The sequence below is a fragment of the Rattus norvegicus genome, chromosome 4, assembly GCF_036323735.1.
Source record: "Rattus norvegicus strain BN/NHsdMcwi chromosome 4, GRCr8, whole genome shotgun sequence".
Lineage (NCBI taxonomy): Eukaryota > Metazoa > Chordata > Mammalia > Rodentia > Muridae > Rattus > Rattus norvegicus.
This window is the reverse complement of record NC_086022.1, coordinates 83,995,512-84,020,681: the sequence shown is the minus strand read 5'-3', so window position 1 is coordinate 84,020,681 and position 25,170 is coordinate 83,995,512. Positions and strand designations below refer to the sequence as shown.

General features: G+C 44.7%; 1 protein-coding gene across 7 annotated transcripts in view; it reads right to left on the bottom strand.

Moving 5' to 3' along the window:
• The window catches only part of Creb5 (cAMP responsive element binding protein 5), a 401,200-nt gene that overhangs the window by 104,105 nt on the left and 271,925 nt on the right, over positions 1–25,170 (bottom strand). Inside the window, exon 1 of one of the 7 annotated variants that reach the window (XM_008762908.4) lies at positions 21,572–23,284. The exons of 5 other annotated variants lie outside the window; for them this stretch is intronic. In XM_008762908.4, the coding sequence (XP_008761130.1) occupies positions 21,572–21,618 (47 nt within the window). In that variant the 5' untranslated portion in view covers positions 21,619–23,284. One more of the 7 variants, XM_039108136.2, reaches the window with a different exon arrangement.

Below are 25,170 nucleotides of genomic sequence, written 5' to 3'. Positions count from 1 at the left end.
CATCAGGCGGATTCATTTGAGTTAACCCCAAACACGGCAGGATTCATTCCTGATGTACTTATTCTGAGGGGGGAGAAATCCATCTCCAAACGTGATTTTTTTTTCCTTGTAAAGCGCTAACGGTTCTTCGTGAAGATATATATATATATATATATATATATATATATATATATATATATATATATATATATATATAAATTCCTAAGCACTTTAGCTTTATCCACAGCTCAGCCACTGGCGCGGGAAGATATTGGCTCTTCAACCAGCCGAGAGCTTCACAGTGCATCAATCATTCATAGTCACACTTAGAAAAAGCAAGCAGATGCAGAGCGACAGACTCAAAGAATGAGGCTCAGAGAGAGTCGCAAGTCTCACTGGTGGGGAGAAAACCCGCCCTTTCTAGAGGCATGTCTCTAAGCACAAGCCCTTCCTGTTAAGCCTCCTGGTTTCCTAAGGGCAAATAAGCAGGCCTGTGATTAGGAGCCTTGTCATTTACATGAGATTGCTGCTTTTCTCATCTCCCACCCCAGAAATGAATAATTCATGACAGCATTCACTAACACTCTTGCCTGCAGATTCCAAGGAGGCCCAGAGCTCCCTGGGTTCCTAGACAGCAGGCAGGGCCCCACCCCCCACCCAAGCTCTCTAGCAGCCAGCAGCAGCTCTGCTTAGGTTTCTCCTGGCTTTGCAGTTTCTCAGTCAGTATCTTTTAATTGAGTCATTCCTGGTGGAATCTGCAGTTGGCACAAGACCCTACACCTAGATTCCAAATTTACAACTGAAGTTTGCCCCTGACTGGCATCAGCCCCAAGAAGCTCCAGGGAAGAAGAGCCCAGAAAAAGCCTAAGAGTCTCTGGCTGGCCTTCCTGGGCCTGTGAGTCTCATGGGATCACTCACTGTGAGGCTCTCTCTAATGCCTTCTGGAATCTTGAGGCAGAGTCCCTCCTGTACATCTCCAGGGAGGCCAAATCTGAGACACTCTCCACCCCTGCCCAATAGGAGTTGGTGTTGGAATACATTGTTCTGTGAGTACACCTGCAGGAGAGGGAGATGTTCCTGCTCTAGAGGGAGTTGCTTTGACATTTGGGAAACCATACATGGCTAGACAACCAGGGGCTGAAAGCTTGATTCTCCCCAGAGCAAGTATTCTATTCTATTCTGTTCTATTCTGTTCTGTTCTGTTCTGTTCTGTTCTGTTCTGTTCTGTTCTGTTCTGTTCTGTTCTGTTTTCTATTCTATCCTATTCTATCTATCCTATCCTATCCTATCCTATCCTATCCTATCCTATCCTATCCTATCCTATCCTATTCTATCTATCCTATCCTATTCTATCTATCCTATCCTATCCTATTTTTTTCCATTCTATTTGATGTTCCTGAGGAGGGAAACTAGGACCTTAGAAATAACAACCAAATGTTGTGGCACTAGACAATAAATCCCCAGTCTATGTACTTCTACTCCCCCCCCCTTTTTCTTTTTTCTGTTTTGAGACAAGGTCTCACTTTGTAACCCTGGCTATTCTGGAACTTTATGTAAACCAGGCTGGACTGGAACTCAAAGAGATCCTCCTGCCTCTGCTTACTGAGTGAGTGCTGGGATTAGAGTGCCACTATACCCAGTTCAACTTCTTTTCTTAATGATGAAGTCATAACTCTAGAAGGAGACTTTGTTCTCCAGAGGAAAAGGTCTTGTCCCTCTATCCAGCCCCAGCTTAGTAAACACCCTGTGAGTTAATGTCCTGACAGAGGGTACACAGAGGGTACAGGTCCCCCAATCCCATAGGATGAGTCCAGGTGCTGAAGAAACCCTGGCTAGATCAAGGCTGAACACAGTGCAGGGATAGGGGAGGGTGGGGAGAAGAGATAGAGAACTCAGAGAAGACTCCAGCAGCACACAGGGAAATACACATGACCTAAAGGGGGAAGCACAGGATGACTAACTGTTTCACTCAACAGAAGATGCACTGGGGAAGTATGGACGAGACAGGGCGCTCTTCAATTTCCATATGACTCCTTGGTCAGAGTAACTCTCAAGGACAATCAAAGCAGAACAACAACAGCTTAACCAGAAATGAGTGTCCTAGGAAGGAAGGAAGAAAAGAGGATGTCCCAAGAGCACGTAGAGAAACACAGCCAAATGGCTAGCTGAAGTATTAGCTTTGCCTCTTATTGGGCTCACAAAATCATAGCTGTGCTCTTGTCCTTCCCGGGCTCAAGGGAGGAGGAGCAGAAGAGACAGCAGGCAGACCTCTTGATCCTAAATGAGGTCTACCTTCAGTTATTTTGAGCCAGGGTGCTCCACAGCAAGCAGAGCTATGCCGGCCACCACATCTGGTCTCTAACACAAGTACAGTGCCTGGATTGGCTGACAGGCCCAGCTGCCTCCTGGTTCTACAACAGACCAAGAACAAGGGCACCCTACAGTCCACCCAACTTTGCTGCTTTTCCTTCAACGGGACCACACAGCTGTGACATCAAAGTCCCAGTGGCTGGAAGGACACTTGAGAGAGTGTTCGACTGTCTGGTCCTTGGGGGATGCAAACCTATATTCTCTGCATAAGATTATCATCTTATTTATCGTCTGATTTAGAAAATAAGATCATTACTAGTATCATTTCAAAAAATAAGTTAATATCATTTTTATAAGGATAGAAAGATGTAGATATGTGTCATGTGCAGTATTGTGATACTTGGAGTACCTGCCATATTCTCCTGGGAGAATCTTGCCAGGACAGATTGCCCCAACTTTGGCTTACAGTGTGTCAGTCATTCCGTTAGACTGAGTTTGGTATTCAGTAGGAGCTATAGTTGTTGAATAACTTAATGAGATTACTGTATTCTATCCTGTCTCTCAATTCCTCACAGCTATACCCCTGTGACTTTTCTGTGACAAGGATAATTTTTATTTTAATCTCCTTTCTCTAGGCCTACACATGTCCTAGGCAGTTGTTCTAGCCCCGAGCAATGCTTTGGCTTTTGATTTTTCTTGTCCTTTTTTGTTTTGTTTTGTTTTTAAGACCATGGTAACATGAAGTGGCATTCTGATTTCTAGGGAAGGTGTGGTCAGGTCAGATTGGCCCTTGTCTTAAGCAAGGGACATTGGAGCAGGGCGGAGGTTCTAAGACGTCATGACCATTCTTTCGTCCAACCTCCCGGAGCTACCTTCAGAGTTCACTGACTTTGCAGGACCTTTCACGAGAAAGCTGGACTGATGCTAATTTGAGACACTCAGTCAAACCGCAGCAATAAAGTTTGTAATTATGATCCTTGGCATTTACTTTGCTCTTTGTATGGAAGGATCTCAGAGGCCTTCTCATCCGGGGATGGACTAGACACACAGGCCACAGGCCATGGCTGCTCCTTCCCTGGCGACAAGGCTGCTTCTGTTATCAAGTAGCAAGATAGAGACAGTGGCCATTCTGTGCATGAGCGCAATCACCAAGTATGAACGCAGCAGGCAGTTACACACTAAAAGGCAAAAAACAAACAAACAAACAAACAAACACCCCCCATAAAACAAAACAAAACAAAAACTCAAAGACAAACAAAAACAAAAAAACAAAAAACCCTCTAAAACAACTACAACATGGAAACCTACAAAGGCTTGTGTTTTGGATAAACTGGGCTGTACTGAGCTGGGTCAAACATTGGAAGCTATGCTTCACTTTATTCTATCACTAGCATGTTAGTATATGTGTTCATGTGTGGATGAGTGTGACTGTTTCAAGCAGTCTTTCCCTTCCACTATGGGGTCTGGACAGCAAACGCAGGTTATGGGGCATGTACCCACTGAGCAGTCTTATCAGCCCAAGGGTTGAATATTTTTAGACTTATTTTACTTTGCTGTTTCTCCCAAGCCTCTTCTCAAGTATTTGCGAATATATTTGAAGGGGAGCTGTGAAGTGGTACGCGAGCCTGTCATCCTAGCACCTGGGAGGCTGAGACAAGAAGGTCACAGTTGAGGTCAGCCTGGATTCCACAGTGAGATTCCCCCTCAAAAAAACAGTAAAGCAAGCACACTACAGAATAAATGTGGGTAAATAAATTTTAAAAATTTAAATATCTATGTCTGTTAAAGTCATCAAGCTCTTAAAAAGCTTGTTTTTCTTTTAGGTTCATTCAGAAAAACAAGCAAACAAACAAAAAAAAAATCTTTTAGGCTGAAATGCTTTGGAAAAAGTGATGTACAGGCACCTTTCTCTCCCCTGGTGGCCTTGCATTGTGCCAAAGTGGGGTGACTTGTTCTGTACCCAAATTACTCTCCAGACAGTCTTATTCCTGCCCTTAAATGAATGTGGCATTTGGGGTTTCACGTTTAAAATGTAATTTGGACTCATTTTAGATGTCTTCCTACAGCTTAATAAACATCTTCCCCAGACAGACTCGGGGTCTGATTTTAATTTGTGGTAGGGTTACAGGCAGCGTAAATGTCAGTTTCAGCTACAGAGAGTAAATCTGTGCTAGAAATAGAAACTGAAAGTGACTGGCAGCTCACTTGAGCACATACCACATGATGCTTGCCCACAGGAAGCAATGGCTCCCTAAGAAGCCCCTACACTGGGCTGTGGTGAGAGCTGAGTCTCTCCTCAGAACCCTAAGCTGGGACCCAGAACAGAAAGGCTCAGTGCCGTCTTCTCTGGATGTGTCAAGTGGAAGTGAAATGGTGGAGTGACTAAGTTGTTGGTGGCGTAGCTTTGAGTATGAGCAATCCACAGAGCCACTGCCGCCTCAGCCAGCCACTCATTCGCCTGAGGGCCTTAGGCTAAGTCCTAAATGCCTCTGAACTTTCAATACTCTGTGTACAAAATAAAAACAGCTGGCCAATCATCTCAAAGAGCTTCACAACACTAAACGTACATCAGTTAATATGGTTCCCATAGTTAGGTCAGCTGATGTAGGAAGAGATCTACAAGTGTGTGTTTCAGAGAAACAATCCACCAGTCAAGAATATATTTGTCTAAAAGTCAAGGGAAATGGGTGACTAATTTCTCACTGGATGCTCTAGAATGTCTGATTTCTTGAACAATAAAACAAAAATGGCTCCCTTATTCCTGATTGTCCCTAACATTAAACCTAACAGGGAAGGAAATCAATGTCCTGAAGAGCAGGAGAAAGGACAACTTCTTCTCATGTACAAACAGCAACAAGTGTAAAATAAAGGTTTAAATTCATGTTATTTATTTGTATCTGTCATTTAGTATTAAGCAGAATAACATTTTGGGGAATTTTAGAAGACAGGCACCCAGATGGATAGTTCTAACTTATCAATGCAGTGTCCATTAGGACTGGCTGGAAACCTGGCGTCTTGAAAACAATAAAGATCCTTCAAACCTGAGAAAGGAAACATTGTAACATCTAATACTATGTATCCGATGCTGCTTGTCCTGCTCGCTAAACCGCCAGGATGATATTCCTTAAGGGACTGTGCTGAGCGGTCCATGGTCGACCTGGTGCCTATTGAAAGTTGTGAACATCAACGCGGTGGGCCTGCCGGGAGAGCTGGTTAAACACTATTCCTAGGTGTGTCTGCGAGGGTGCAGTTGGAAGAGTCTCATCGGAGTAAAGCAATATGCCTTCTCCATATAAGTGTTCATTAAGCAACAAACTGAGGGTCTGAAGGGAACCAAAGTTCTCCAGCAAAGGAAGGGGGTGCTGTTTCTGTATGATTGCTTCTCTTCTTGATCTTAGTGAAGAACAAATTCCTTGGGTGCTTCTCACTCTTAAGCCTTCAGACTTCTACGAGAATTTACACTGCCTGGGTCTCCATCTGGTGGATGGCAGATTGTGGAGCCTCTTGACTTTCATAATCTAAGTCACTAGCTAATTCCTTACGTTGGGTAGGTAGACAGGAAATGAATAGATAGTTGGACAGTCCTCTACTCACAACCGGGTTCTGTCTGGATAAACTCATGGTAAGTTTGTAAATATACTTTGTAAGTCACAGCTATATTTCATACACTATTGGATGTCATACCTTAGCTGAGTTTACATTAAAATTATTAAAACACTTATATTAGCCTACATTTGAACAAAACTATTTATTCCAACAGGTATGTTATGATTAAGTATCTTATTTGATTTACTGGGTCCAGAAGACTGAAAGGGTATATATTCCCAGCACTACCAACCACTGTAAGTCAGATACCATCAGCATTCATCCACCCACCCACCCATCCATCCGTCCATCCATCCGTCCATCCATCCATCCATCCATCCATCCATCCATCCATCCATCCACCCATCCACCCATCCATCTCTTTCTTTTAGTGTGTTTTTCTGATGAACTTTGACTAAAATAGTGCTCCATGCCTAGATTCTTTTCCAAAGAGAGTATCCCATATTACTTTACATATATTCAGTATGCGAACTAACCATAGACATAATAACATAGATATAAATAACAATGTATTTCCAATCATTCACCAAGTTCCTTCACTTCCACTTGCAAAGTTGACTTGGACTCCGTCCATTTTGGCTTCGGCCTTACTACCAAGGTTCCAAACACTATCTACTCTTACTTGGTTTTCTGAAACAGCTTCTGCCTCTCATGTTGTTCCTCTGTAGTCCTACTGCATTCTTTTATAAATCTTTGTAAGCTGAAGATTAGCTATGACATTTCTCAGTACTTCAACATTCTTCGATGGCTTTCCTTTGCTTTGAGGACTTTTTCCCCTAGGAGAAAGCATCCTTTAAACACTACAGTGTTGTATCTCTTGGAGGCAGTACTACTTTTAGCCTGGTTTGATATGTCCAGCCCTTCCATTAATTTCCATGAATATACCAAGTTCTTTCCTATTCCAGGGCCTTGACTCATTCCGTGGCCTCTGCCTAGAATGCCTGTCCACCTGCACTTTTGTTATTTTGTTATTCTTCCTTTAGATCTTTGCTTAAGTATTACTTTCTTAAAACTCTCTCCGAGTCCTAACTTAGAGGTATATCTAGTCTGTGGAGTGACATCCCCTGTGCTCCATGGCTCGATGTCATGTTGTACCTGTAGACTTCCATGACAACTGAGAATGCCTATGTCAGAGATTCTCATTGATTTGAGCATTGGGGAAGCTCATGCTTGCTGTCAGTTCATACTGCCTCATGTAGAAGGAGACAAGAGAATACCTACAGAGCCCCAAGGTTGATGGAACTGCAGGGGCCCCACCAGAGCAACACCAGAAAGCTTGTCTGCCTTGGGTAACAACTCACTGAGGTCCGGGACTCATTCTCTTAGAGCACAAAAGGGAAAATACCAAATGGTTTGCTCCAGGACTTCTGACTTTCCCTTTAGGTTAATGCCAACTGTTCTTATGAGAATTAAGTGCTTTCCATTTTTTTTTTTACCAGTGGTTTCAGTTGTTGAAACTCTCCAAAAAGGTCAAAAAATTTAACTTTTATTTTCAGTTCCCAAGCATCAAATCCATAAGCCAAGTAATCTTTTTAACAAATAAGCCACTCCATGCTCATAACTGTTTCTCAGAGCCATGACCTGTTTCATAAGGAAGATAACATAACTTCTGCCATGTGTGTGGTGAGTGTGTGTGTGTGTGTGTGTGTGTGTGTGTGTGTGTGTGTGTAAAATAAAACAAATAAAAGTAATTATCTTAAAGTCCAGTATGGATGAGAGAATTTGCTTTCTTAACATGGAGTCAGCTTAAGGGTGACAGAGATCTGTTGACATTGGAGAATGGCCGCCTACTGCAAGCTTCTGGCAATCCCCTCGGCTCATTGTTTCACAGACCGTGCTTGCTTCATAAATGAATTCTACATCTTTATTAGGTGAAGTTACTTTGGTTCATTATTTGAAGCATACTTTAAATATTTCGTTTCATGATGTTCTAATACAATTCCCCGAAGATCAAGGAAGATGGAAAAAAATCAATTATATATATTTTTTCAAATGTAGAGTGATTATAAAGAGAATTACACTCCAATATATTCATTACTATAAATATCGCTTGACAGCATCTTGAATAACTCAGGTGATCACGATTAAAGTTGTCCTTCTGATAGATGCCTGTCTATAGAAAATCCTAACACACACAGACCTCTCCTGTGTGTCCATGTGTAGGAGACCAAGGAGTAAGAATGGTGGACTACATACCAACATTAAACTTTCATAACAAAAATGAGTAGCAGGACAGCCCCCAAATGCACTCCACATGGCAAGCCTGTTTCTAGCAGTTTTGCAATCCAGAGAAAGGATCTCACTGAACTGAGTCATATTGGACATAGATGAAACTTCACAGTTGCCCCTTTGACAGATGAGCTAATTGGCTTTAGCCAAAATGGGAGGGGGACATTTAAATCATTAGGATGATTGGGTGAGAGGCAAAGAAGAGCCTGGAAACGGTGCTGGGCTGTAGCAGAAACTAGACTCAGCTTCCTCTGTTCCCAAAACCGTCTAATGGGTTTCACTGTTTTCTTTCCAGTGCTTATCATCATCAAGGAACTACGAATTTGCATCCCTAATGCACACTTCTCAAAGGTGTGTTGCCATCCCTGTAGGCTTAGAGTTGTTCTTAATGCCGCTTTCCCTTTGGGCCGGTGCCCACACACTCCTTATATGGGCCTAACCTATAGCCTGTCTGCTTTACTCATGGACTTACTTAAAAAGAAATTTCCCTGGGAACCTATCTTAATTGCACTCTTTTTAAAAAGTGAAAGCTTCGAAGTCAGATGAGTCAGAAAATGAACGTCTAACTGAATCCCCACACATCGGGCCACAGAGAGTCAAATGTGCCATCTCTCTGTGTGTAGTAAATTTGCTTTTTAGAGCTATTTTTATCAAAAGGAAATAGATATAAATAAGACCATTTGGATAAACACAGGTTAGCGGAGTAAGCTCAGACCCAGTGGGAGCTCACTCTTGAGCTCTAGCTCTCCTATACCACACTACTTTCTTGCGTTTTCTACACGAGCTAAGCACACAGGCTGCCTGCTGCATCCCACACAGCATTTGGTGGTAGTTCCAACAGATACAAAACACAATATTTTAAAACTCTGGCTCAAACATTTATTTAGCTTCAGCTGTGTTTTAAGAACGATGCCCAGTCTAACATGAATAAAAGATTATTCTGCCCTTAAGAAATTCATCGTGTACTAAGAGAAAAAGAGAGGAGACACGATAGAAAGTCTGTAATGGGAGATATTCCCCCCAAGAGTGTTACCCAACACCCTGGGGGATCCCAGGGCCCAGAAGAGCAGACACAGGAAATGCTCAGGGGAAGAAAGATTAACCTCACACCGCAGGCACATGTGGGGGCTGTGTGCAAACACAGATATGTGTAGGGGTTGGGAAGGGGCATTGTAGAAAAGCCTTATGCTTAGTTAACTGTCCATGCTCGGTGGGTTGTTACAGCATGTTGGTGAAGATCCAGGAGATTTTAAATATCTCCCACCACCCATAGCTTAATGCAGAAGGAAAACATTTTGTTTGCATGACAACACCCCCCACCTGTGAATAGAAACCATCTAACTGGCATGCACCGGTTAGACTCAGGTTGATGCCCCTAAGGAGGCACAATTGGGAAAAATGGGCATTTAGAATTTTTTTTCCTCAGTTTTTCAGGGAGGTCACAAATGAAGAGCAGCATTTGATAGGGCTTTGAATGCAGCAGCCATGGCATGAGACAGGAGGGATGGCACGGTACTAGGAGTAGGAGGGAAGGAACTCTGGCACAGAGACTGGAAGCTTCCTGAGTCAAAAGGACCCCTCCCCCTAACATTCTATATCGAGCTGCTCATGGAGAGGTAAAACTGAGCCAGGATTCAGCCCTACTGTCTGCCGAACCTGGAGCCTTTTCCAAGTCAGCCCTACTGTCTGCTGAACGTGAAGGCTTTTCTAAGACGGAAAACTGGTAAATATTTTTTCTCTCTAGTATTCTTTAGTCCTTGCCTATTTTTATTTCGAGCCCAAAAGATGAAGCTAGGCATAAGATAAGCAGGAAGCAGATTTTAACAATCAGTGTTCGGTACGATTTTCACCGTGAACCCTGGATGCGGTTTTCTGTGACGTAGGGGACTTCTGCGGCACATTAATTTTGGCTCCTGGAGGGAATCTCGAGGTGCTATGTGAGATTCTCTTGACAAAACACTAGTTTTTCTCATGGCTTGCAGAATAAAGTAAAAAACATAAATACTTTTAGTTGGGGAGGGGGTCTGCATTGGCTTGAAAACTTTTGATAAAACTCTCTGTTGTCCCGGGGTTTCTAAGCCGACATTGGCAGTCACTGAATACACTTTTTCTTTCAAAGGAAAGGAATGAAAGAAAGAAGGAGGAAGGAAGCAGGCAAGCAGGCAAGCAAACCTTGGTCCTCCTGGCTCACACGCAAACATGAAACAAGATGGCTTCACAGAGCAAATGGCCCAGCCCTTGTCACCCAACCGCTCTCTGCTTACTCAGTTGTCTCTCTGTACACCCACTCCTGGGTCTTTGCATATGAAAAAAAAATGAGGCAGTAAAAGTGTCAGCCTGCTTTTGTCAAGGATAGCCAGTAAAAAATAATTGGAGGCGACTTAATACAGTCCATGTACAACAGTCGTGAGATAATTGATCCTTAATACGTTGCTCCCCAGTCTCCACATGCCAGGAAGAATTCTGACGTGTGGAGAAGTTACGATATGGCTTATTCAATAGAGAAGCTAAACAGAACTCAAGCCTCTTCCCAGCAACCTGCAGACGCCATCCCACCCGTCTCTATAACTCGCGGCATCCTGTGTAGCAGCTGCCGTTGTAAGCCAGTGGGGCTTTCTTTTCAGTCTTCTTTCATATAATTTCCCTTCCTTCCTCCAAGGAGCTGGCATCATAAGGCCAGACATGCAACCACCGTGCGTGGCTCTAGACACCAGTGAAGAAAGTCTACTCAGTACCACAGCCCCCTAGAGCTTATTATCCCACTTAGGAAGGGCTCTGATTGACATGGGGCGGCAGGTATTTTTTTAAGTTTGAGGGTTATTTTCTAGTAATTGCCAGCCTTAAAAATTGTAGTTTGTCAATCAGACAGTTCTCTTAAACCTACGACCGCATTCTTTCCCAGAGGCAGGGCAATTAAGGAGAAGTCAGTACACGGGGAACCCTCACGGGCCTTTTTTCCTGTCATAGAATTGTTGGTAAAAGATTCACAGCCATGTCTGGGGAGGAGGCAATGCCGTGGCATTTTGCATTCAGTAAAAATGTCTGAAACCATCTTTTTCAAACATTTTGAGGTTTGGCACAGCCCTGAAGTCCATCTTGCCAGGCACTTTCCCCCTTAATTTTTAAACCCATGTGTCTTTCAAGGGGAATTTAATCCGTATGTTTCTAATTCATTTACACTTAACTCATCAACGGGGTGCTTTGTAAGAACTATTTGATGTGCAAGGAGTCCTATGTCTCTCTCTCTCTCTCTCTCTCTCTCTCTCTCTGTTCTCTCTCTGTGTTCTTTCTGTGTGTTTTCTCTCTCTGTCTCTGTATTTCTCTGTCTCTCTCTCTGTCTCTCTCTCTCTCTGTGTGTGTCTCTCTCTCTCTGTTCTCTCTCTGTGTTCTTTCTGTGTGTTTTCTCTCTCTGTCTCTGTATTTCTCTGTCTCTCTCTGTCTCTCTCTCTCTCTGTGTGTCTCTCTCTCTGTTCTCTCTCTGTGTTCTTTCTGTGTGTTTTCTCTCTCTGTCTCTGTATTTCTCTGTCTCTGTCTCTGTCTCTCTCTCTGTCTCTCTCTCTCTCTCTGTTCTCTCTCTGTGTTCTTTCTGTGTGTTTTCTCTCTCTCTGTCTCTGTATTTCTCTGTCTCTGTCTCTGTCTCCTCTGTCTCTCTGTCTCTCTGTCTCTGTCTCTCTCTCTCTCTCTCTCTCTCTCTCTCTCTCTCTCTCTCTCTCACTCTCATCTGAACTGAAAGGCTGTTCTTTCTGAGAACCAAAGATGGTATTATCCCAGGTATGAGCCATATGACTGGGGTGGCACTCTAAATTCAGGGTCAACACTGAACTTAGAGGCTGACATAATGACACGAACAAGCCCTACATGCCTGCCTGCTCCACCATCTAGGAAGGCCACTCAGGTTCATTCCTGAACAGGCTTCAGCCACAAGCTAAGAACAAAACATGATCCTAAAGCATAGTTCAGTGGCAAGACCCTATTGGATTCTAAGGATATTGGGGCCATTGGGATTCCCACCTCCAAATCGGCAGAAATCAGGTCTGCTGCATCTTGTTCCATGAAAGCCTTGCTGGGGAAGTAAATTAACCACCAAATGGCAGAGCCAGGAGGGACTGAACAGAAGCTCTGGTCGGCCACTGCTTGTCTGGATTGCGCTCTATAGAACTGAGTGTTGGTATTAGGGTAAGCTGCAGGGCCTGTGGTCCAAATGGGGCACTGTTTTCCAAGCTGGACCCTCTCAAAGGTGGACTTCAAGATCTTCAAGGGTAAACTTAGTCTGAAGACAAGCAACATCATTTGTTTGAGGCTACAGATCCAGGCAAGGAATCTTGGCACTGGGGCACAAGTAGGGATTCAGTCTAGCACTCCTGACCCTCATTAAGCATCACCAGTGATAGTTCTACTCCATCAGTGCTTTTCAAAGCCTGAGTGCAATGCCACAGTGAGCAAATAGTGAGAAGCTGATAAAACCAGTACGACCTGGTGTCAGCCTTTGGGAGATAGAAGTAGATACTCATGAAACCTTATGTCCAGTCAGGAGTACTATTCCATAAAGAGCAGGCAGAGCATATGTGTGTGTATGTATGTACATATGTATGCATGTAGTATTATGTAGAGAATGCATGTATGTATGTGTGAACACAGTCTTCTCATCACTGCAGTCTCAGAACTGGTCTCAGGAGACACCAGAATGCACAGTTGCTCAAGCTCCTTAATGAAACACTGTGGTAGTCACATGTAACCCCTCACATGTGCCCAGTTTGCTCTACATCATCTCTAGCTGACTCGTGCCGCCTAATTTGGTCTAAACGCCATGTAAATAGTCATGGCGCTACATTGTTTAGGGAAGAGTGGCAAGAAGAAAATGTCTGCACCACACAGATGCCACCGGTGGAGAGTGCCAACTGTATGTGTGTACTGTATACCGTGTAGTGTGTGTATGCATGGGTGTTTACGTATATATGCACATATACATACACGGTATGTATACATACTGTGTTTTACTGGGTTGGGTTAAAAAGTTAACGTCTCATTGCTGCTGCTATAGTATTTTTAAACAAAAGTCACGTAACCCCATTTTTCTTGGTGACAGTTCTACCAATGACACTCTCAATCAGTCTTACAATTCCTTAAACACCAGTGTATAATCCTATGGTACACTGGCCTAATACACCATAGGAGGCTTCACCTGCAGTATGGGAGAGATAGGCAGGGTATAAATGGGTTGGAAGCACAGGGACACTGCGAGTTAAGGAAAAAAAAGTCTGATTAGAATTTACAAACACAAGCAAGCGTGTCTTGCCGTGTGCATTTTTGAAGCACTTAGCCAACATTAATTAGTTAGAAACACCCTTCTGAGGTCAGGAGGTTCAGTAGTTCATCTCACACTAAGGAGCCGTGGGGATTCTTGGGAAGCTGAGTCCTGGGCTGCTGGGTAATGGCTATGGGAAGGTGAATTGGGTTAACTGGCTGTACCACATCTTACCATAAAGCATCATGACAAAGACACTGTCAGACATCAAGACAGCCAGTGTACCCTGAACCTAACAAATTAAAAGCAGCCTCTATGGTAAAGGATGGGAAATCACGAAAACAACTGAGCATTACCTTCTGGTCCGTTTCTGTTTGTCTTTTCAGAATTGGTAATGAAGTCACATGCTCTCTGCGGTCATGAAGCGCAGGAGTCCCTATGGGTTTGCTGTGCAAAGCTTGGCTGTTTGGGGATTGTGGTCTAAGCCCTTCCCTACGTGCTGAGGCAGAGGGAGGAAGCTGTGTGACTGGCAGGTCCGAGGTCACATCCTGCAGGTGGGTGGGTGATAGTGCTACGGAAGCTTCCAGCTCTGCACTCATTGGACATCTGCTCCCTGTGGATCAGATCACACCGTGGGAGGCAGGAGCGGAGGCTGGTGGAAGTCCGTCAGCTTATTGCATCTTCTGTATGGCCTGGGACTTCTGGACTGAAGGATACCATGCTCCACCCACTAACTAGACCCCACAGATCCTATGGTTAAAGGCAAAATAAGCAAGTTATCTTGTCAACCTTCCGAAGGCTCTTTTCACATTTGGATAGTGGGGTCTTTAATAGCTTGGACGCCTGAATGGGACTTAGCTTCTAGAAGCACAGCTTACTATTAAGACCCTCCACATATTTCTTCCCCTCCCCTCCATCCTCAGAAGCCAAGAGGCATGAAAAGGTCTGAGAAGCATTAGCAAAGAGAGGACAGCAAGGATCAGTGGGACAGGAGTGTGTGCCTGCCATTCTGCCTTAGAACCTCGTCCCAGCTCTGCTGTGAGATCACTTTATGACCTCAGACCACCTTCTTCACGTTTAAAAAAAGATTTATTTATTTTTATTCATTATGTTTACCCATGTGCACGTGTATATCTGCCAAGTGTGTGCAGGCTTCCTTAAGGGACAGAAAAGAGTGTCAGATCCCTAGCAGAAATTAACATAGTAATGTGAGCCACCCAACTTGGGTCCTCTGGAAGAGGAGTAAGCATCTTTAACCATTGTCATCTCTCTACCCTATCTCTTCACAGTCTATGGAGCTCTCAGTTTCTGGTTCTGTAAAGTGGGCTGGTTGGACCAAAAGACTTCTAGGAGTGCATTAGAATAAGAGGATTATTTTTCAATTGCTAAGGGGTTCCAGATGGTGAGGATAAAATCTAAATCAAATGTTGTTGCTTGTGACCTGTCCCCTGGAGCTGCCCTTTCCAGAGGTAGGAAAGGGGAAAATGTAGCTCTATATGAGCAAAGTCAGGATTGAGAAAAGCCATTGGTGTGGAGGGAAGGCCTTGGCACATCTGTATGAGGGTGGATGCTGATGAGAGGAGCCCGAGAGGGGAAACGTAAGGCGAGAGCAATTTACGTCTACATTTATACCAAGTGAGTTTGTTTTAATTACTGCTATTATGATTAATTCCAGAGGAATTAAATGGGATCAGCTCTTTCTTACAAGGCGTTGTTGAGCTGACCGAAGCGTTATGATAAATAAGAAGGCCAAGCAGAGGGGATGAAACTAAAGACTTGGTGCTGTATTGAAAAAGAATATAAAAGACTTCTACTTCTTGACTACAAAGGGCAGGGGGTACAATAGCCCCTGGCTCTTTCTAGAGCTGAAACAAAGTACTTTAAAGTCCAATCTTAAACCTCATCTTCTGATCTTAAAGAAATGATCACCTAGCCTACAACTCATGATATGGAAAAGTATCACTTTACCTCCTACCTGTTCATGTTATATTCTGTAACTAAGTTTACCTTCTTAAAAAGGAACACTGAATGACAATGTTTCTCTCTGCATGATGATAATGGTGACGGTGGTGGTGACGGTGACGGTGGTGGTGGTGGTGGTGGTGGCAGTGGTGGTGACGGTGATGGTGGTGGTGACGGTGACGGTGGTGGTGGCGGTGACGGTGGTTGTGGTGGTGGTGGCGGCGGCGGTGGTGGTATGTGATATATGTGCATGTATGTGTGTATGTGCATTAGAGTATGAGAATAGGGCACATTCGGTGGTCAGACAATTGTGTCCAGCCTCATCTTCCACCTTATTGAGACAAGGTCTCTTTGTTGTCACTGCCTGCCCAGAACTTCTAGGCATTCTCCTGTCTCCACTTCTCCTTTTGTCACAGAATCACTAGAATTACAGACTTGTGCTTTCGTATCTGGCTTTATAGCTTCTAGGGATCTGAGGTCAGGTCCTCATGCTTGCAAAGAAAGTGTTCTACCACTCAACCATCTTCCCATAACTCTATATTATTGACGCCCAAAATGTATTAGCATCTAAACTTTCAACAAAGACAAAAAATTTTCCTATTGAATAATTTGACGTTTACCAATCAATTTCTAGGCATTGTGCTCATTTCAGAGAATCCATCATATAGCGAGGCAGCTGAAAGCATCAGTGGATTGTCAAAAATTACAGTGCTAGGAAATGGTAGAGTCAGATTCAAGCCTAGATTTGCCCAAGTCTAACAGCACTCACTGGGCAGAAGACCATATTAATGAACAATGGAACCACCTTTGCCAATAAGCCTGTTCCCTACCCCCTTTAACAGTGATGACAGCCCTGTGGAGGGCACAGCACTCAGTCAGGTGGGTGCACAAGCCCCACAGGCAACAAAAGAGCCAGCTGGCCATCTCAGTCCATGGGTTCAGCCCAATATGACTTTAGAGATTCACAGACTCCTAGTAACTCATGTGAACATACAAGATATCACAGCACAGCCTCTTGGGAGCATTTTCCCATTCCCAAGAATACATAACCAACAGATTGGTTGACACTTCTCATAGGCTATGCTTTTGGGGGCAGGGAGAACACATTCAGTTCGATTTTAGCCATCCAGGTAGAAAAGTAAAGAATGATAGGGAATTTGAGGTATCTCAGGAAGAGAGAGCAAAGTGTCCAGATAGGTCTTGGTTAGTATCTAGCTATCATTCTGGTTTCTGGGACGATAGCAGACTATTGATTACTTCTTCCTGGGTGCTGTGTTGCTGCACCGATCATTAATAAGCTCTCCTGCCAGTGTAGGTTCAGGAAGAAAAGATACATAGCCTTGTTGTGTTATGTGTGTGTACTATGCGGTGGACTCTAAGCCGAGTCAACTTCAGTTTTCCAGGGTGTAATTCGAGGAATGGCCCCTGATGTTACCAACACCATAAAACGCAGCCCTCTGAAAACACCAGCCTCACAGCAGACACTTCAAACAGAGTAATGGTGTGTGCTAAAAACATAAACAATCACGAACTGAAATTTGGGCCAGGATTTGGACTTCCAGTGCTGCCTGACTCTGTCCTCCTGGTGGCTGTCCCCCTGCTCTGTGACTTCCCTGCCAGGAAACTAAATGGGCAGCTTTTTGTAACCCAAAGCAAGTCCCCTTTGAAGACTCACAGGATCCTGAGACCCAACAAGGAGTGAGCAAAGAAAATCCCACTTTCATCTCCAGCTGCTGTAGCTTTAAGAATAGGTCCAGATTTTGTCCACCCTGGTTACTTCCAAGCACATGACAAGATTCCCTGTCAACACTAATTTCTGCTTCTTAGCCCTGACCTGACCTCTATGTAAAGTCTATTTATGTTGATTGATTGATTGATTGATGATTGATTGATTGATTGATTGATTGCAGTGCTGAGGATCAAATCCAGTGCCTCATGCATGCTAAGCATGCAGTATGTACCACTGAGTGGTGCCTGCAGGTATAAAAGGCAACCTCAGCCAGCTGCAAGTGTGTATCACTCACTGGTGTGATTGCCCTCATGAATTCTCAGTCCAACTCCACTGGGAACTCAATCTAGTTCTCATGGCTGAAGTTTCTTATTCACAAAGCATCATCGGTTGTCCACGGGTGAGAAGAAGGCCTGGGTCCCTTTCCCAAACCACGAGGCTCTGCCTTACTCCTTCTACCCAGGCCAAAAAAAAGCCAGTGGGTTTTATGGGTCGAGTCCTAGCCTCCTTTCTACCACTTCGTGTCTTTATTGCTCTCCTCTGGAGCCTGGCGCCAGTGCTGCACGATGGGTTTGTGCCTTTGTAAGTCTGTGGTCTCAGCTTCACCATGAACTGAGAAGAACCATGACTGCCCACATGAGGGAGAACTGGGGGGATGTCCCTGAGCTCAGCTGTTTGGTTACTGGAATAAAAAGAAGGAAGGTGTCAAAAAAAAAAAAAAGCTAGTGGGTCAAGACTCATTCTGGGAATAGAAGCCAAAGCAGTGACCAATGGCCTCAGAAGTCCCCCCTGAAATCGCAGTTGCTGGCATTTTGTTGTGAATCCACTGACTATGGGGGGCCTCATCACAAGTCCACAAGGGCTCTGGTTCTCTACACTTTACAGAGATGAGAGTTCAGATGGTGCAGAGCGGGTCAGTGACTTTCTGATGTCACAGACAGTATGTAGGACAGTGAACTGAGCCCAGGCCTTTAGAATCCTAAAGGCTCCACTCTGTGCAAGACTCCACAGTCACAGGTCGTGCCACCCCTAATGTCATCCCCTTCTTCCTTGTCACAGACGGGAGTACAGTGCTTAGCTGTAGACCTGGTGTAGCTCTTTTCTGTGCCTTTTCTCCAGCGTCCCCAGGACCTTGTCCTTTCAGCATAAAAACATGGCCTCGGGTTCCCTGTGGAAGCCAGAGAGTTCATTGTTTGAAGCTCTAAAAGGATGTTAAAGAAGGACAATGCCGTCAGCATCCCTTCAGTGGCCACCCGACTGTGTTATAGACGGGCACTGTCCTGGGCCCTCTTCTAAGTTATTCTTCATGATGGTGATAGTGGCAGATGTTTGTCAGGGCTGGGATCTGAGCCCTGGACAACCAAATCTGACCTTCTATTTTTACACAGAAAACCATGTATGCAGACCAGTGCAAGCCAGACTGGGAAGAGCTGCTTGCAGACCTGGATTATACTGGGGTCCATGCAGTGGCTGGGGTTCTAGACCACGATTTCCCAAGATGTTGCTGTTTGGACAATTGAGGCAACAGTCTAATGGTATCTCTCACATGAGTTCTCCAACTCATGCAAATCAGGAGTTACCCAAGCAAACTTAAAAATAAAACGGCAATCAAACAAGCCCCCACCAAAGAAAATTAAAACAGTCATCAATCAGTTACAGAAGTGGCACCTAATATCCCAGAAGGCACGCCAGGCTAGGATCCCTTGTCTAGTTCTCCGTGGGTCACAAACAGGGCATTTCTGATTACTGGTAAGGAGTTCACAGTTAAGTCAAAATGAACTCTAACTCTTAAAAAAAAAAGATCAAGTGTGCCTTCTCTGTTCCCGGCGGCACACTCATGATGCCTGCCGAGCTGTGCACTGTGACTAAGGCCTAAGATCCATCAGCCTGGGTGAATTCCCCACACATGGGCAGTTATGGTTGTTCCCAATGTACTGTGATACTGACTTTGCAAACTCACAGCCCTCGCTTTACCATCAGCCACTACCCTGGGCACATAAATAAATAAATAAATAGATAGATAGATAAACAAATAAATAAATAACAATTAAAATAATAATGAAATAAAATAAAATAAAAATAAAAGACAGCTATGTGTTGTGAAAAGCCTGCTACGTAGAATTCGACTGGAGAATAGAAAGCGTGTCTTGGAAAACTATGGGACAAAAGTACATGCAGTTTGGACTTTTCCACAACCTTTAAGTCTGTTAGCTTTAAACCTCATTTAAAGACTTGACGCTCAGTCCAGTGTGCAGCCACCAAGCATTTGCCAAGCACCCACATATCCCCAGCACCGAAACAAACAGCAGGATCCAACAGAGTATCTCTTGAACTTGTGTGAACTTGAACTTGTATGAAAAACGATGTCATGCATTCAGCCGAGATGAAGACTTCAGAAGAATCTGTTTCTTATAAACAGCGTCCTTGCCCATGCAAGCGACGGAGGCATTGTAGCTCCAGTTTATGTATATGAAGGATGTGTGTGGCCTATTTGGGACATCTGTGGGGCAAGGAACTGGTCCCTCATCTCTTGTGCCACTCTTGACAGCGAAACCTGATAAAGTTACATCACACGGAAGGCTCTTCATGGGTAGAGAACCACACCGAGCGCCACACAAGGAAACTGCATGACAAAAAGTCAAGCTGGAAATAAAGCGACTTTCCAAGCAGAATGAGCCAAGGCCCTCTCCCCTCTTCCCCATTCATTTCTTCAGGAACTCTACTGCAAGCTGAGTATAAAATGTGTCTTTCTCTGTACAGCTATGCCTGCCTTCCAGAATACATCATGATATATACATATATGAATATGATATAGATGATATAGATATACATATGCATATATATCTCAGCTACACCTGCTCTATTGAGAGGGGGACTTCAGGTAGGCTTCACATGTGGAGAGGCTTTCAGCTCCTCCACTCCCATTTTAAAATGCAGGCTTGCCACAGCACCCCACAAGGCAAACTTGGGCTTAGATTCTGACCCACCCCCCTTTTCTCCAGAAAGCAGTTCTCCAGCCTTTGCTCCCCTTTCACCAGAGGCTGAAAGGAAGGAAGGGGAAAGACCTATAGCCTGCCACGATTAATTTCACACAAAACATGCAAACACCTCGCAGGGATGGGTTCCTTGCCTCTGTTCATATTGAGCCGTCTGGTAAGCCAGGTTAAATATGACAGGGGAAGGGCAGGAGTCTCCACAGGGTGAGTGGGGCTTGCCCTCTCCTTCTAGAGGACTCTACTGTATATACAATATGATACTCATGTACGATACAGAGATGTAGTGATAATCAACACAAAAAAGTCTGTCTCTCCGGAGAGCATTAGGGACCAAATCATCGCCCTTCATGAGGTATTGATGTCAACCCATTACTCTAGCATTAACTTGTTTTTTTAAAATAAATCAATCAAGTTTTTTAAAATCACCCCTCCCACTACTCCAGCTATATAAAATTAACGGAGGAGCACAAGTATCTTCAAGATGACACTGGAACATGTCCAGTGCGACGCGGAAAACCCTGAGGTTAAAGTTCTGAAGCAAATGCACACTGGCTGCTAACCGTAGCTGGGATAACAGTGGGAGACAGCCTTCGAGCATCCTCACATGCTACTCCTAAAACATCTGATGCTTTAGAACGGCACAACCATGAACTCGCCCTCCTCAGCACCACATGGAATAACATCCTGATCATTTACAATTCATCAGCTACACTCAGAAAGCCCTCCTGACCACCATCACCCCACCACTGAGACCTTATATGAAAAGACAACTGTTTTAAAGGGGGTGGCGGGTAGAAGGAAGGAAGGTGGGAGAGAAAGGGAGAAAATATGAATTCTGGTGGAGGAAAATAATACACAGCTGTAATAATACCATGTTTTTAAAATACCATACTATAGTTTTACTTTTAATAATAAAAGATAAAACAGGGCTGTCTGTGAATAATTAGAGGCTGCAGTCTGAAGCCAGTTAAAGTCCCTGCAATTGATAATAAACTGAAAACCCCTTGAGAGCAGGTAAATGCTTTGCTACGCTGGCCCCCTCTCACATTACTTAACTACCCTGTGGTTCTTGCATTACATCACCATTCCAGCGATTGGTCCCTGCGTTTTAACTCTCTCCCTGTCTCCTCCGATTAGGAGCGACACCGCAGCAAAGAAACTTCTCCGGAGTTTGCTCCTTCTCCGTTCACTCTCTTATTTGTGCCTTTTTTCCTCTCCTGCAGCCTCGGATGGCTTAGCTGATTCCCCCACCCCTGCTAGCCTGGTTTCTAAACTCATTCAGGTCTCTGTGCTAGGATTTAAAAAAAAAAAAACAAACTCTGATCAAAGTGAAAAGAAATGCCTCTCTGAGGCAAGGAGAGGATCGGAGGGGCTGGGGAAACCGGAGAAGACGGGAACAAAGGCGGCAGAAAGGCAAGAAAGGGGAGAGAAAGGAGGAAGACTCCAGAACAGACCACAGTTAGGGGCCCAAAGATCCCTAAAATCAAGAAACAGAAAATAAAATTGCAAACCAACCTCATGGACATCACTGAGGCTGAATTCCCTCCTGAGGTGCAGAACATGAGAGCTGTGGAATGAGTGTGTGTAGAATTTGAGCCAAAGCCTAACTAGCTTGAGTGAGTCATATCCTTCCCATTTGATTCCAGGCCAAGCGATGATGTAATGCGCTGGCCCTTCTTTAGCGCCCTGCTCTGGCTCTCTCCCTCTGGCTCTGCTGCTCACTCTCTTTCTCCCGGGCTCGCCCTCCTCCCCCTTCTCCTTTTTAGCTCAGTGCTGGTGAAGTCACTATTTAAATCTGGCAGAACTGAAGCAAAAACTTCAATGTAACCAAAACAGCCCCAGGCCCAGTTCCAGACTCAGGGCCTTCGCTGTGCAATCGCCCTTAGAAACCAGTAAACAGACTAGGAAACAGTGCAGTCTCGGGATGGCCTACAGCTGCCATCGGAGCTCAGAGTGGGACCCCCGGGGGTCTGTGACTAGGGGTGGCATTGTTCTGCTAGAAATAAATAAATAAATAAATAAATAAATAAATAAATAAATAAATAAATAAATAAATAAGAAATGATAGACAGACAGATTTGGAAAGTGCCCTGCATTTGGAGCTAGGGAAATAAGAAGACAAGAAGACACCAGAGAGGGAACAGGTTGGAAGGACAAAGAACCAAAAGCCAACTCCAGTTACCAAGAGAAGAGTTTCAGCTGGGAACCAGGTGATGGGGTGTCCATTGCTCATGGACATTTTTTTTTCTGGAGCTTCCTAGGGTTTTCTACTGTAGAATGCCGACCGCCTTTCCTTCAGAGAGTTCTAATATCTGACCTCCCTGTCAGCAGGGGCAAAACCACTTCTGGTTCAAACATGCTCTTGTGTCTGGGTTCATCAAGAACTGTGAAATTGAAGTCATTTCCCCCTCAGCAGGCCTCTCTGGTGGCTCTTTAATGTGCTAAGAGAAAGGACCTCTCCAGACAAGTGTACCCCTGTCCTTTTGGGGTTAACTCTCCACTCTTGGGGGAACTAGCCAAAGAGAGGGTAGGAAAATAATGGGGGGGGCATCAGAACAAAAGAAGGGCTTCTCACTCACCTCACCTTGCTGCAGGGATAGGATGAGCCTTTGGGCGGGGCTGTGTGTTTAAGAGTGTACAGAGAGAGCAAGCAGTGTGTGTGTGTGTGTGTGTGTGTGTGTGTGTGTGTGTGTGTTTCCCTTTCTTAATTACAGAGGGAATAACACAGGCTAGGAATGGTGGAGAAACCAAACGTTATCTTCACAAATGATAGCAAAGCTCTTTTAATCACTGAATTCTGTTTTCATCTTGATGATTCCCCACACAGGGTACCTAGAACCGTCCTAAGCCCGGGCAGCTGTTAGCCTGGCTTTCTTATTCCACCTTTTCTATTTCCCATCACAAATTCGTGCCTCCTCAAAAAATGGGAAGTTCACTAGGATTTTTTTTTAAACCACAAAAGCAGAAGAAAGGCTTGAGGCTGCATTTTACCCTCAAGCATGATCACAGCTTTGGCTACATTCTAGTGCCTTGTCGCTGTGCGGCTAGTGAATCCGGTAAGTTCTAAAAGCCATTTCTCTTGTCTGGAGGGAGGTGGTATCACTGACATTTGGGTCGCAGACGCAGGTGGATCTCTGTGAGTTCGAGCCTGCCTGGTCTATAGAGAGTGTCCCATGACACCCAGGGCTACAAAGAGAAACCCTACCTTAAACATGCACGTGAGTACACACACACCCCACCACCACCACCACCACCACCAACACCACCACCACCACCATCACGATCATGACAACAAAAAGCCATGTCTCTATCTACCACAAAGCAGAGAGGAGGTAGACTTTCAGCATTAGTTCTGGGGAAATCACTTAGATTATTAAAGACCCTGCTATTGAGGGTCCAGACCTGTTCCTCTGGGTCCCCTGGAATTTAGCTCAGCTCCAGGCCCTATCGATACACTGATGAGTGAAATGGTAAGATTTGCCTCACACGCTCGCACCCTCAGGGCTGGGGTCTGAAGGAGCTTTCACTAGCAGGCTGCCCTCAGCCACGACATCCTCAGTTGATGCAGAGGCCACAGTGACTCTCAGTGACACCTTTATCAAGGCAGGCAGCTCTGAATTAGAGGTGATCAGGCATAATTACAGCTGGCGCCACTGAAGCCCATGGCTTGACAGCAGCAAATGTGGTTGTTACAGTTCGGTCCACTATGTCAGTGGCCCGCATAACTCACTTACGTCTCAGTGGCCAAGTAGCCATTGATTTTCTTCTCCTGCAGGGGATAAATAAAACAAAATTTTCAACAGCTCCTACAAGCTATAATTCCAAGTCAGCTCAGCAAAATTTTGTATAAACGACTCTCACCATTTTAGAAGAGACTTGCATTTTCTCCATTTTACCCTCTAGCCCCCAATATTCTTCCTTGTCTTCGTTTACTTAATTTGGGGGGGCGTTATTATTTTAGGCATATGGAAATGGCTATGGAGTGGGGGTTTCCAAACTGACATCTCCCTGTATACTCAGTATGCTCTGCCTGGGATTGTATTGCCCCATATTATAGGGACTAGATTAAACTTCTGGGCAACAGGCCTTTCCTGCATTTGAATAAAGTGGGCAAAGGGATCCTGGGCTGTGTACCCAGAGTTCACCCAGAGCCTCACTGTGATTTCCTTGGAGAGTTGCAAAGGTGATGCTTTGGCTGAAGTCTGACCAAGACCTCTGCTGAGACTCACAGGCATCACCACTCTTGCCAGGAAGAGGAGGAGGTCTGCCTCAGGGGTCCAGAATGGTTAAGAGAATCTCATACCACAGAGTCACCTATCCAGGGGGCTCAGTAGTTCCAGAAATCATATATAATCCAAGTTGAAATGTCAACTTTACCTGAACAAGGATAACACATCAGGACTTTGCTGTGCCAGGACCTGCAAGTCCCGGTAAAACTCCTTCAGAATAAACACACACACACACACACACACACACACACACACACACACACACACACACACACACTAAACAAACAAACAAAGAAACAAACAGATAAAAGAACAAGGCTTTTTTGGAGTGCTGGATGGAGTTGAGACCAATTGCAAAGTTCTAAGAGGTCTGACTGTTCATTCTTATTTGTAAGTGATGGTTGAAGCATCGTCTCCCCTTTGGCTGCCTTTAAACCAAGCAATGGCTACTCAGTGTCTCCCACTGGAAAAGAAAGCCTCCAGCAGCTAACAGGAGAGACTATCCTAATCCCCACACGGAGTCCCCTTCAGACTTCCTTTTCCATCCACGTTGTCCCTTACCCCTCCATATTCAGGCTGCTTCCATGGAGAAACTGCTTTTAAGTGGGGACTGGTATAGTACTGTAGTCCTTTTCTAAAGTCGACCTGGCCGACAGGCTAGGCCCTCGGATCAGCCAGCTCACCCAGGGTTACTGCCAGCATCCTCCTCTGCAGAGCTGTCATCCTTGGGGAAAGGGTGATGGGTCCCCTGCAGCTGTTCCAAGTAACTCACTCAGAGTCCCAGCTCCCGATGACATGTTCAGCTCTGAAGAAGTGGAAACCTCTGAGATTTGAGCCCCTTTTGTAATCCTTCCAAAACACCATGCTTCAAAAACCACCTTGGCG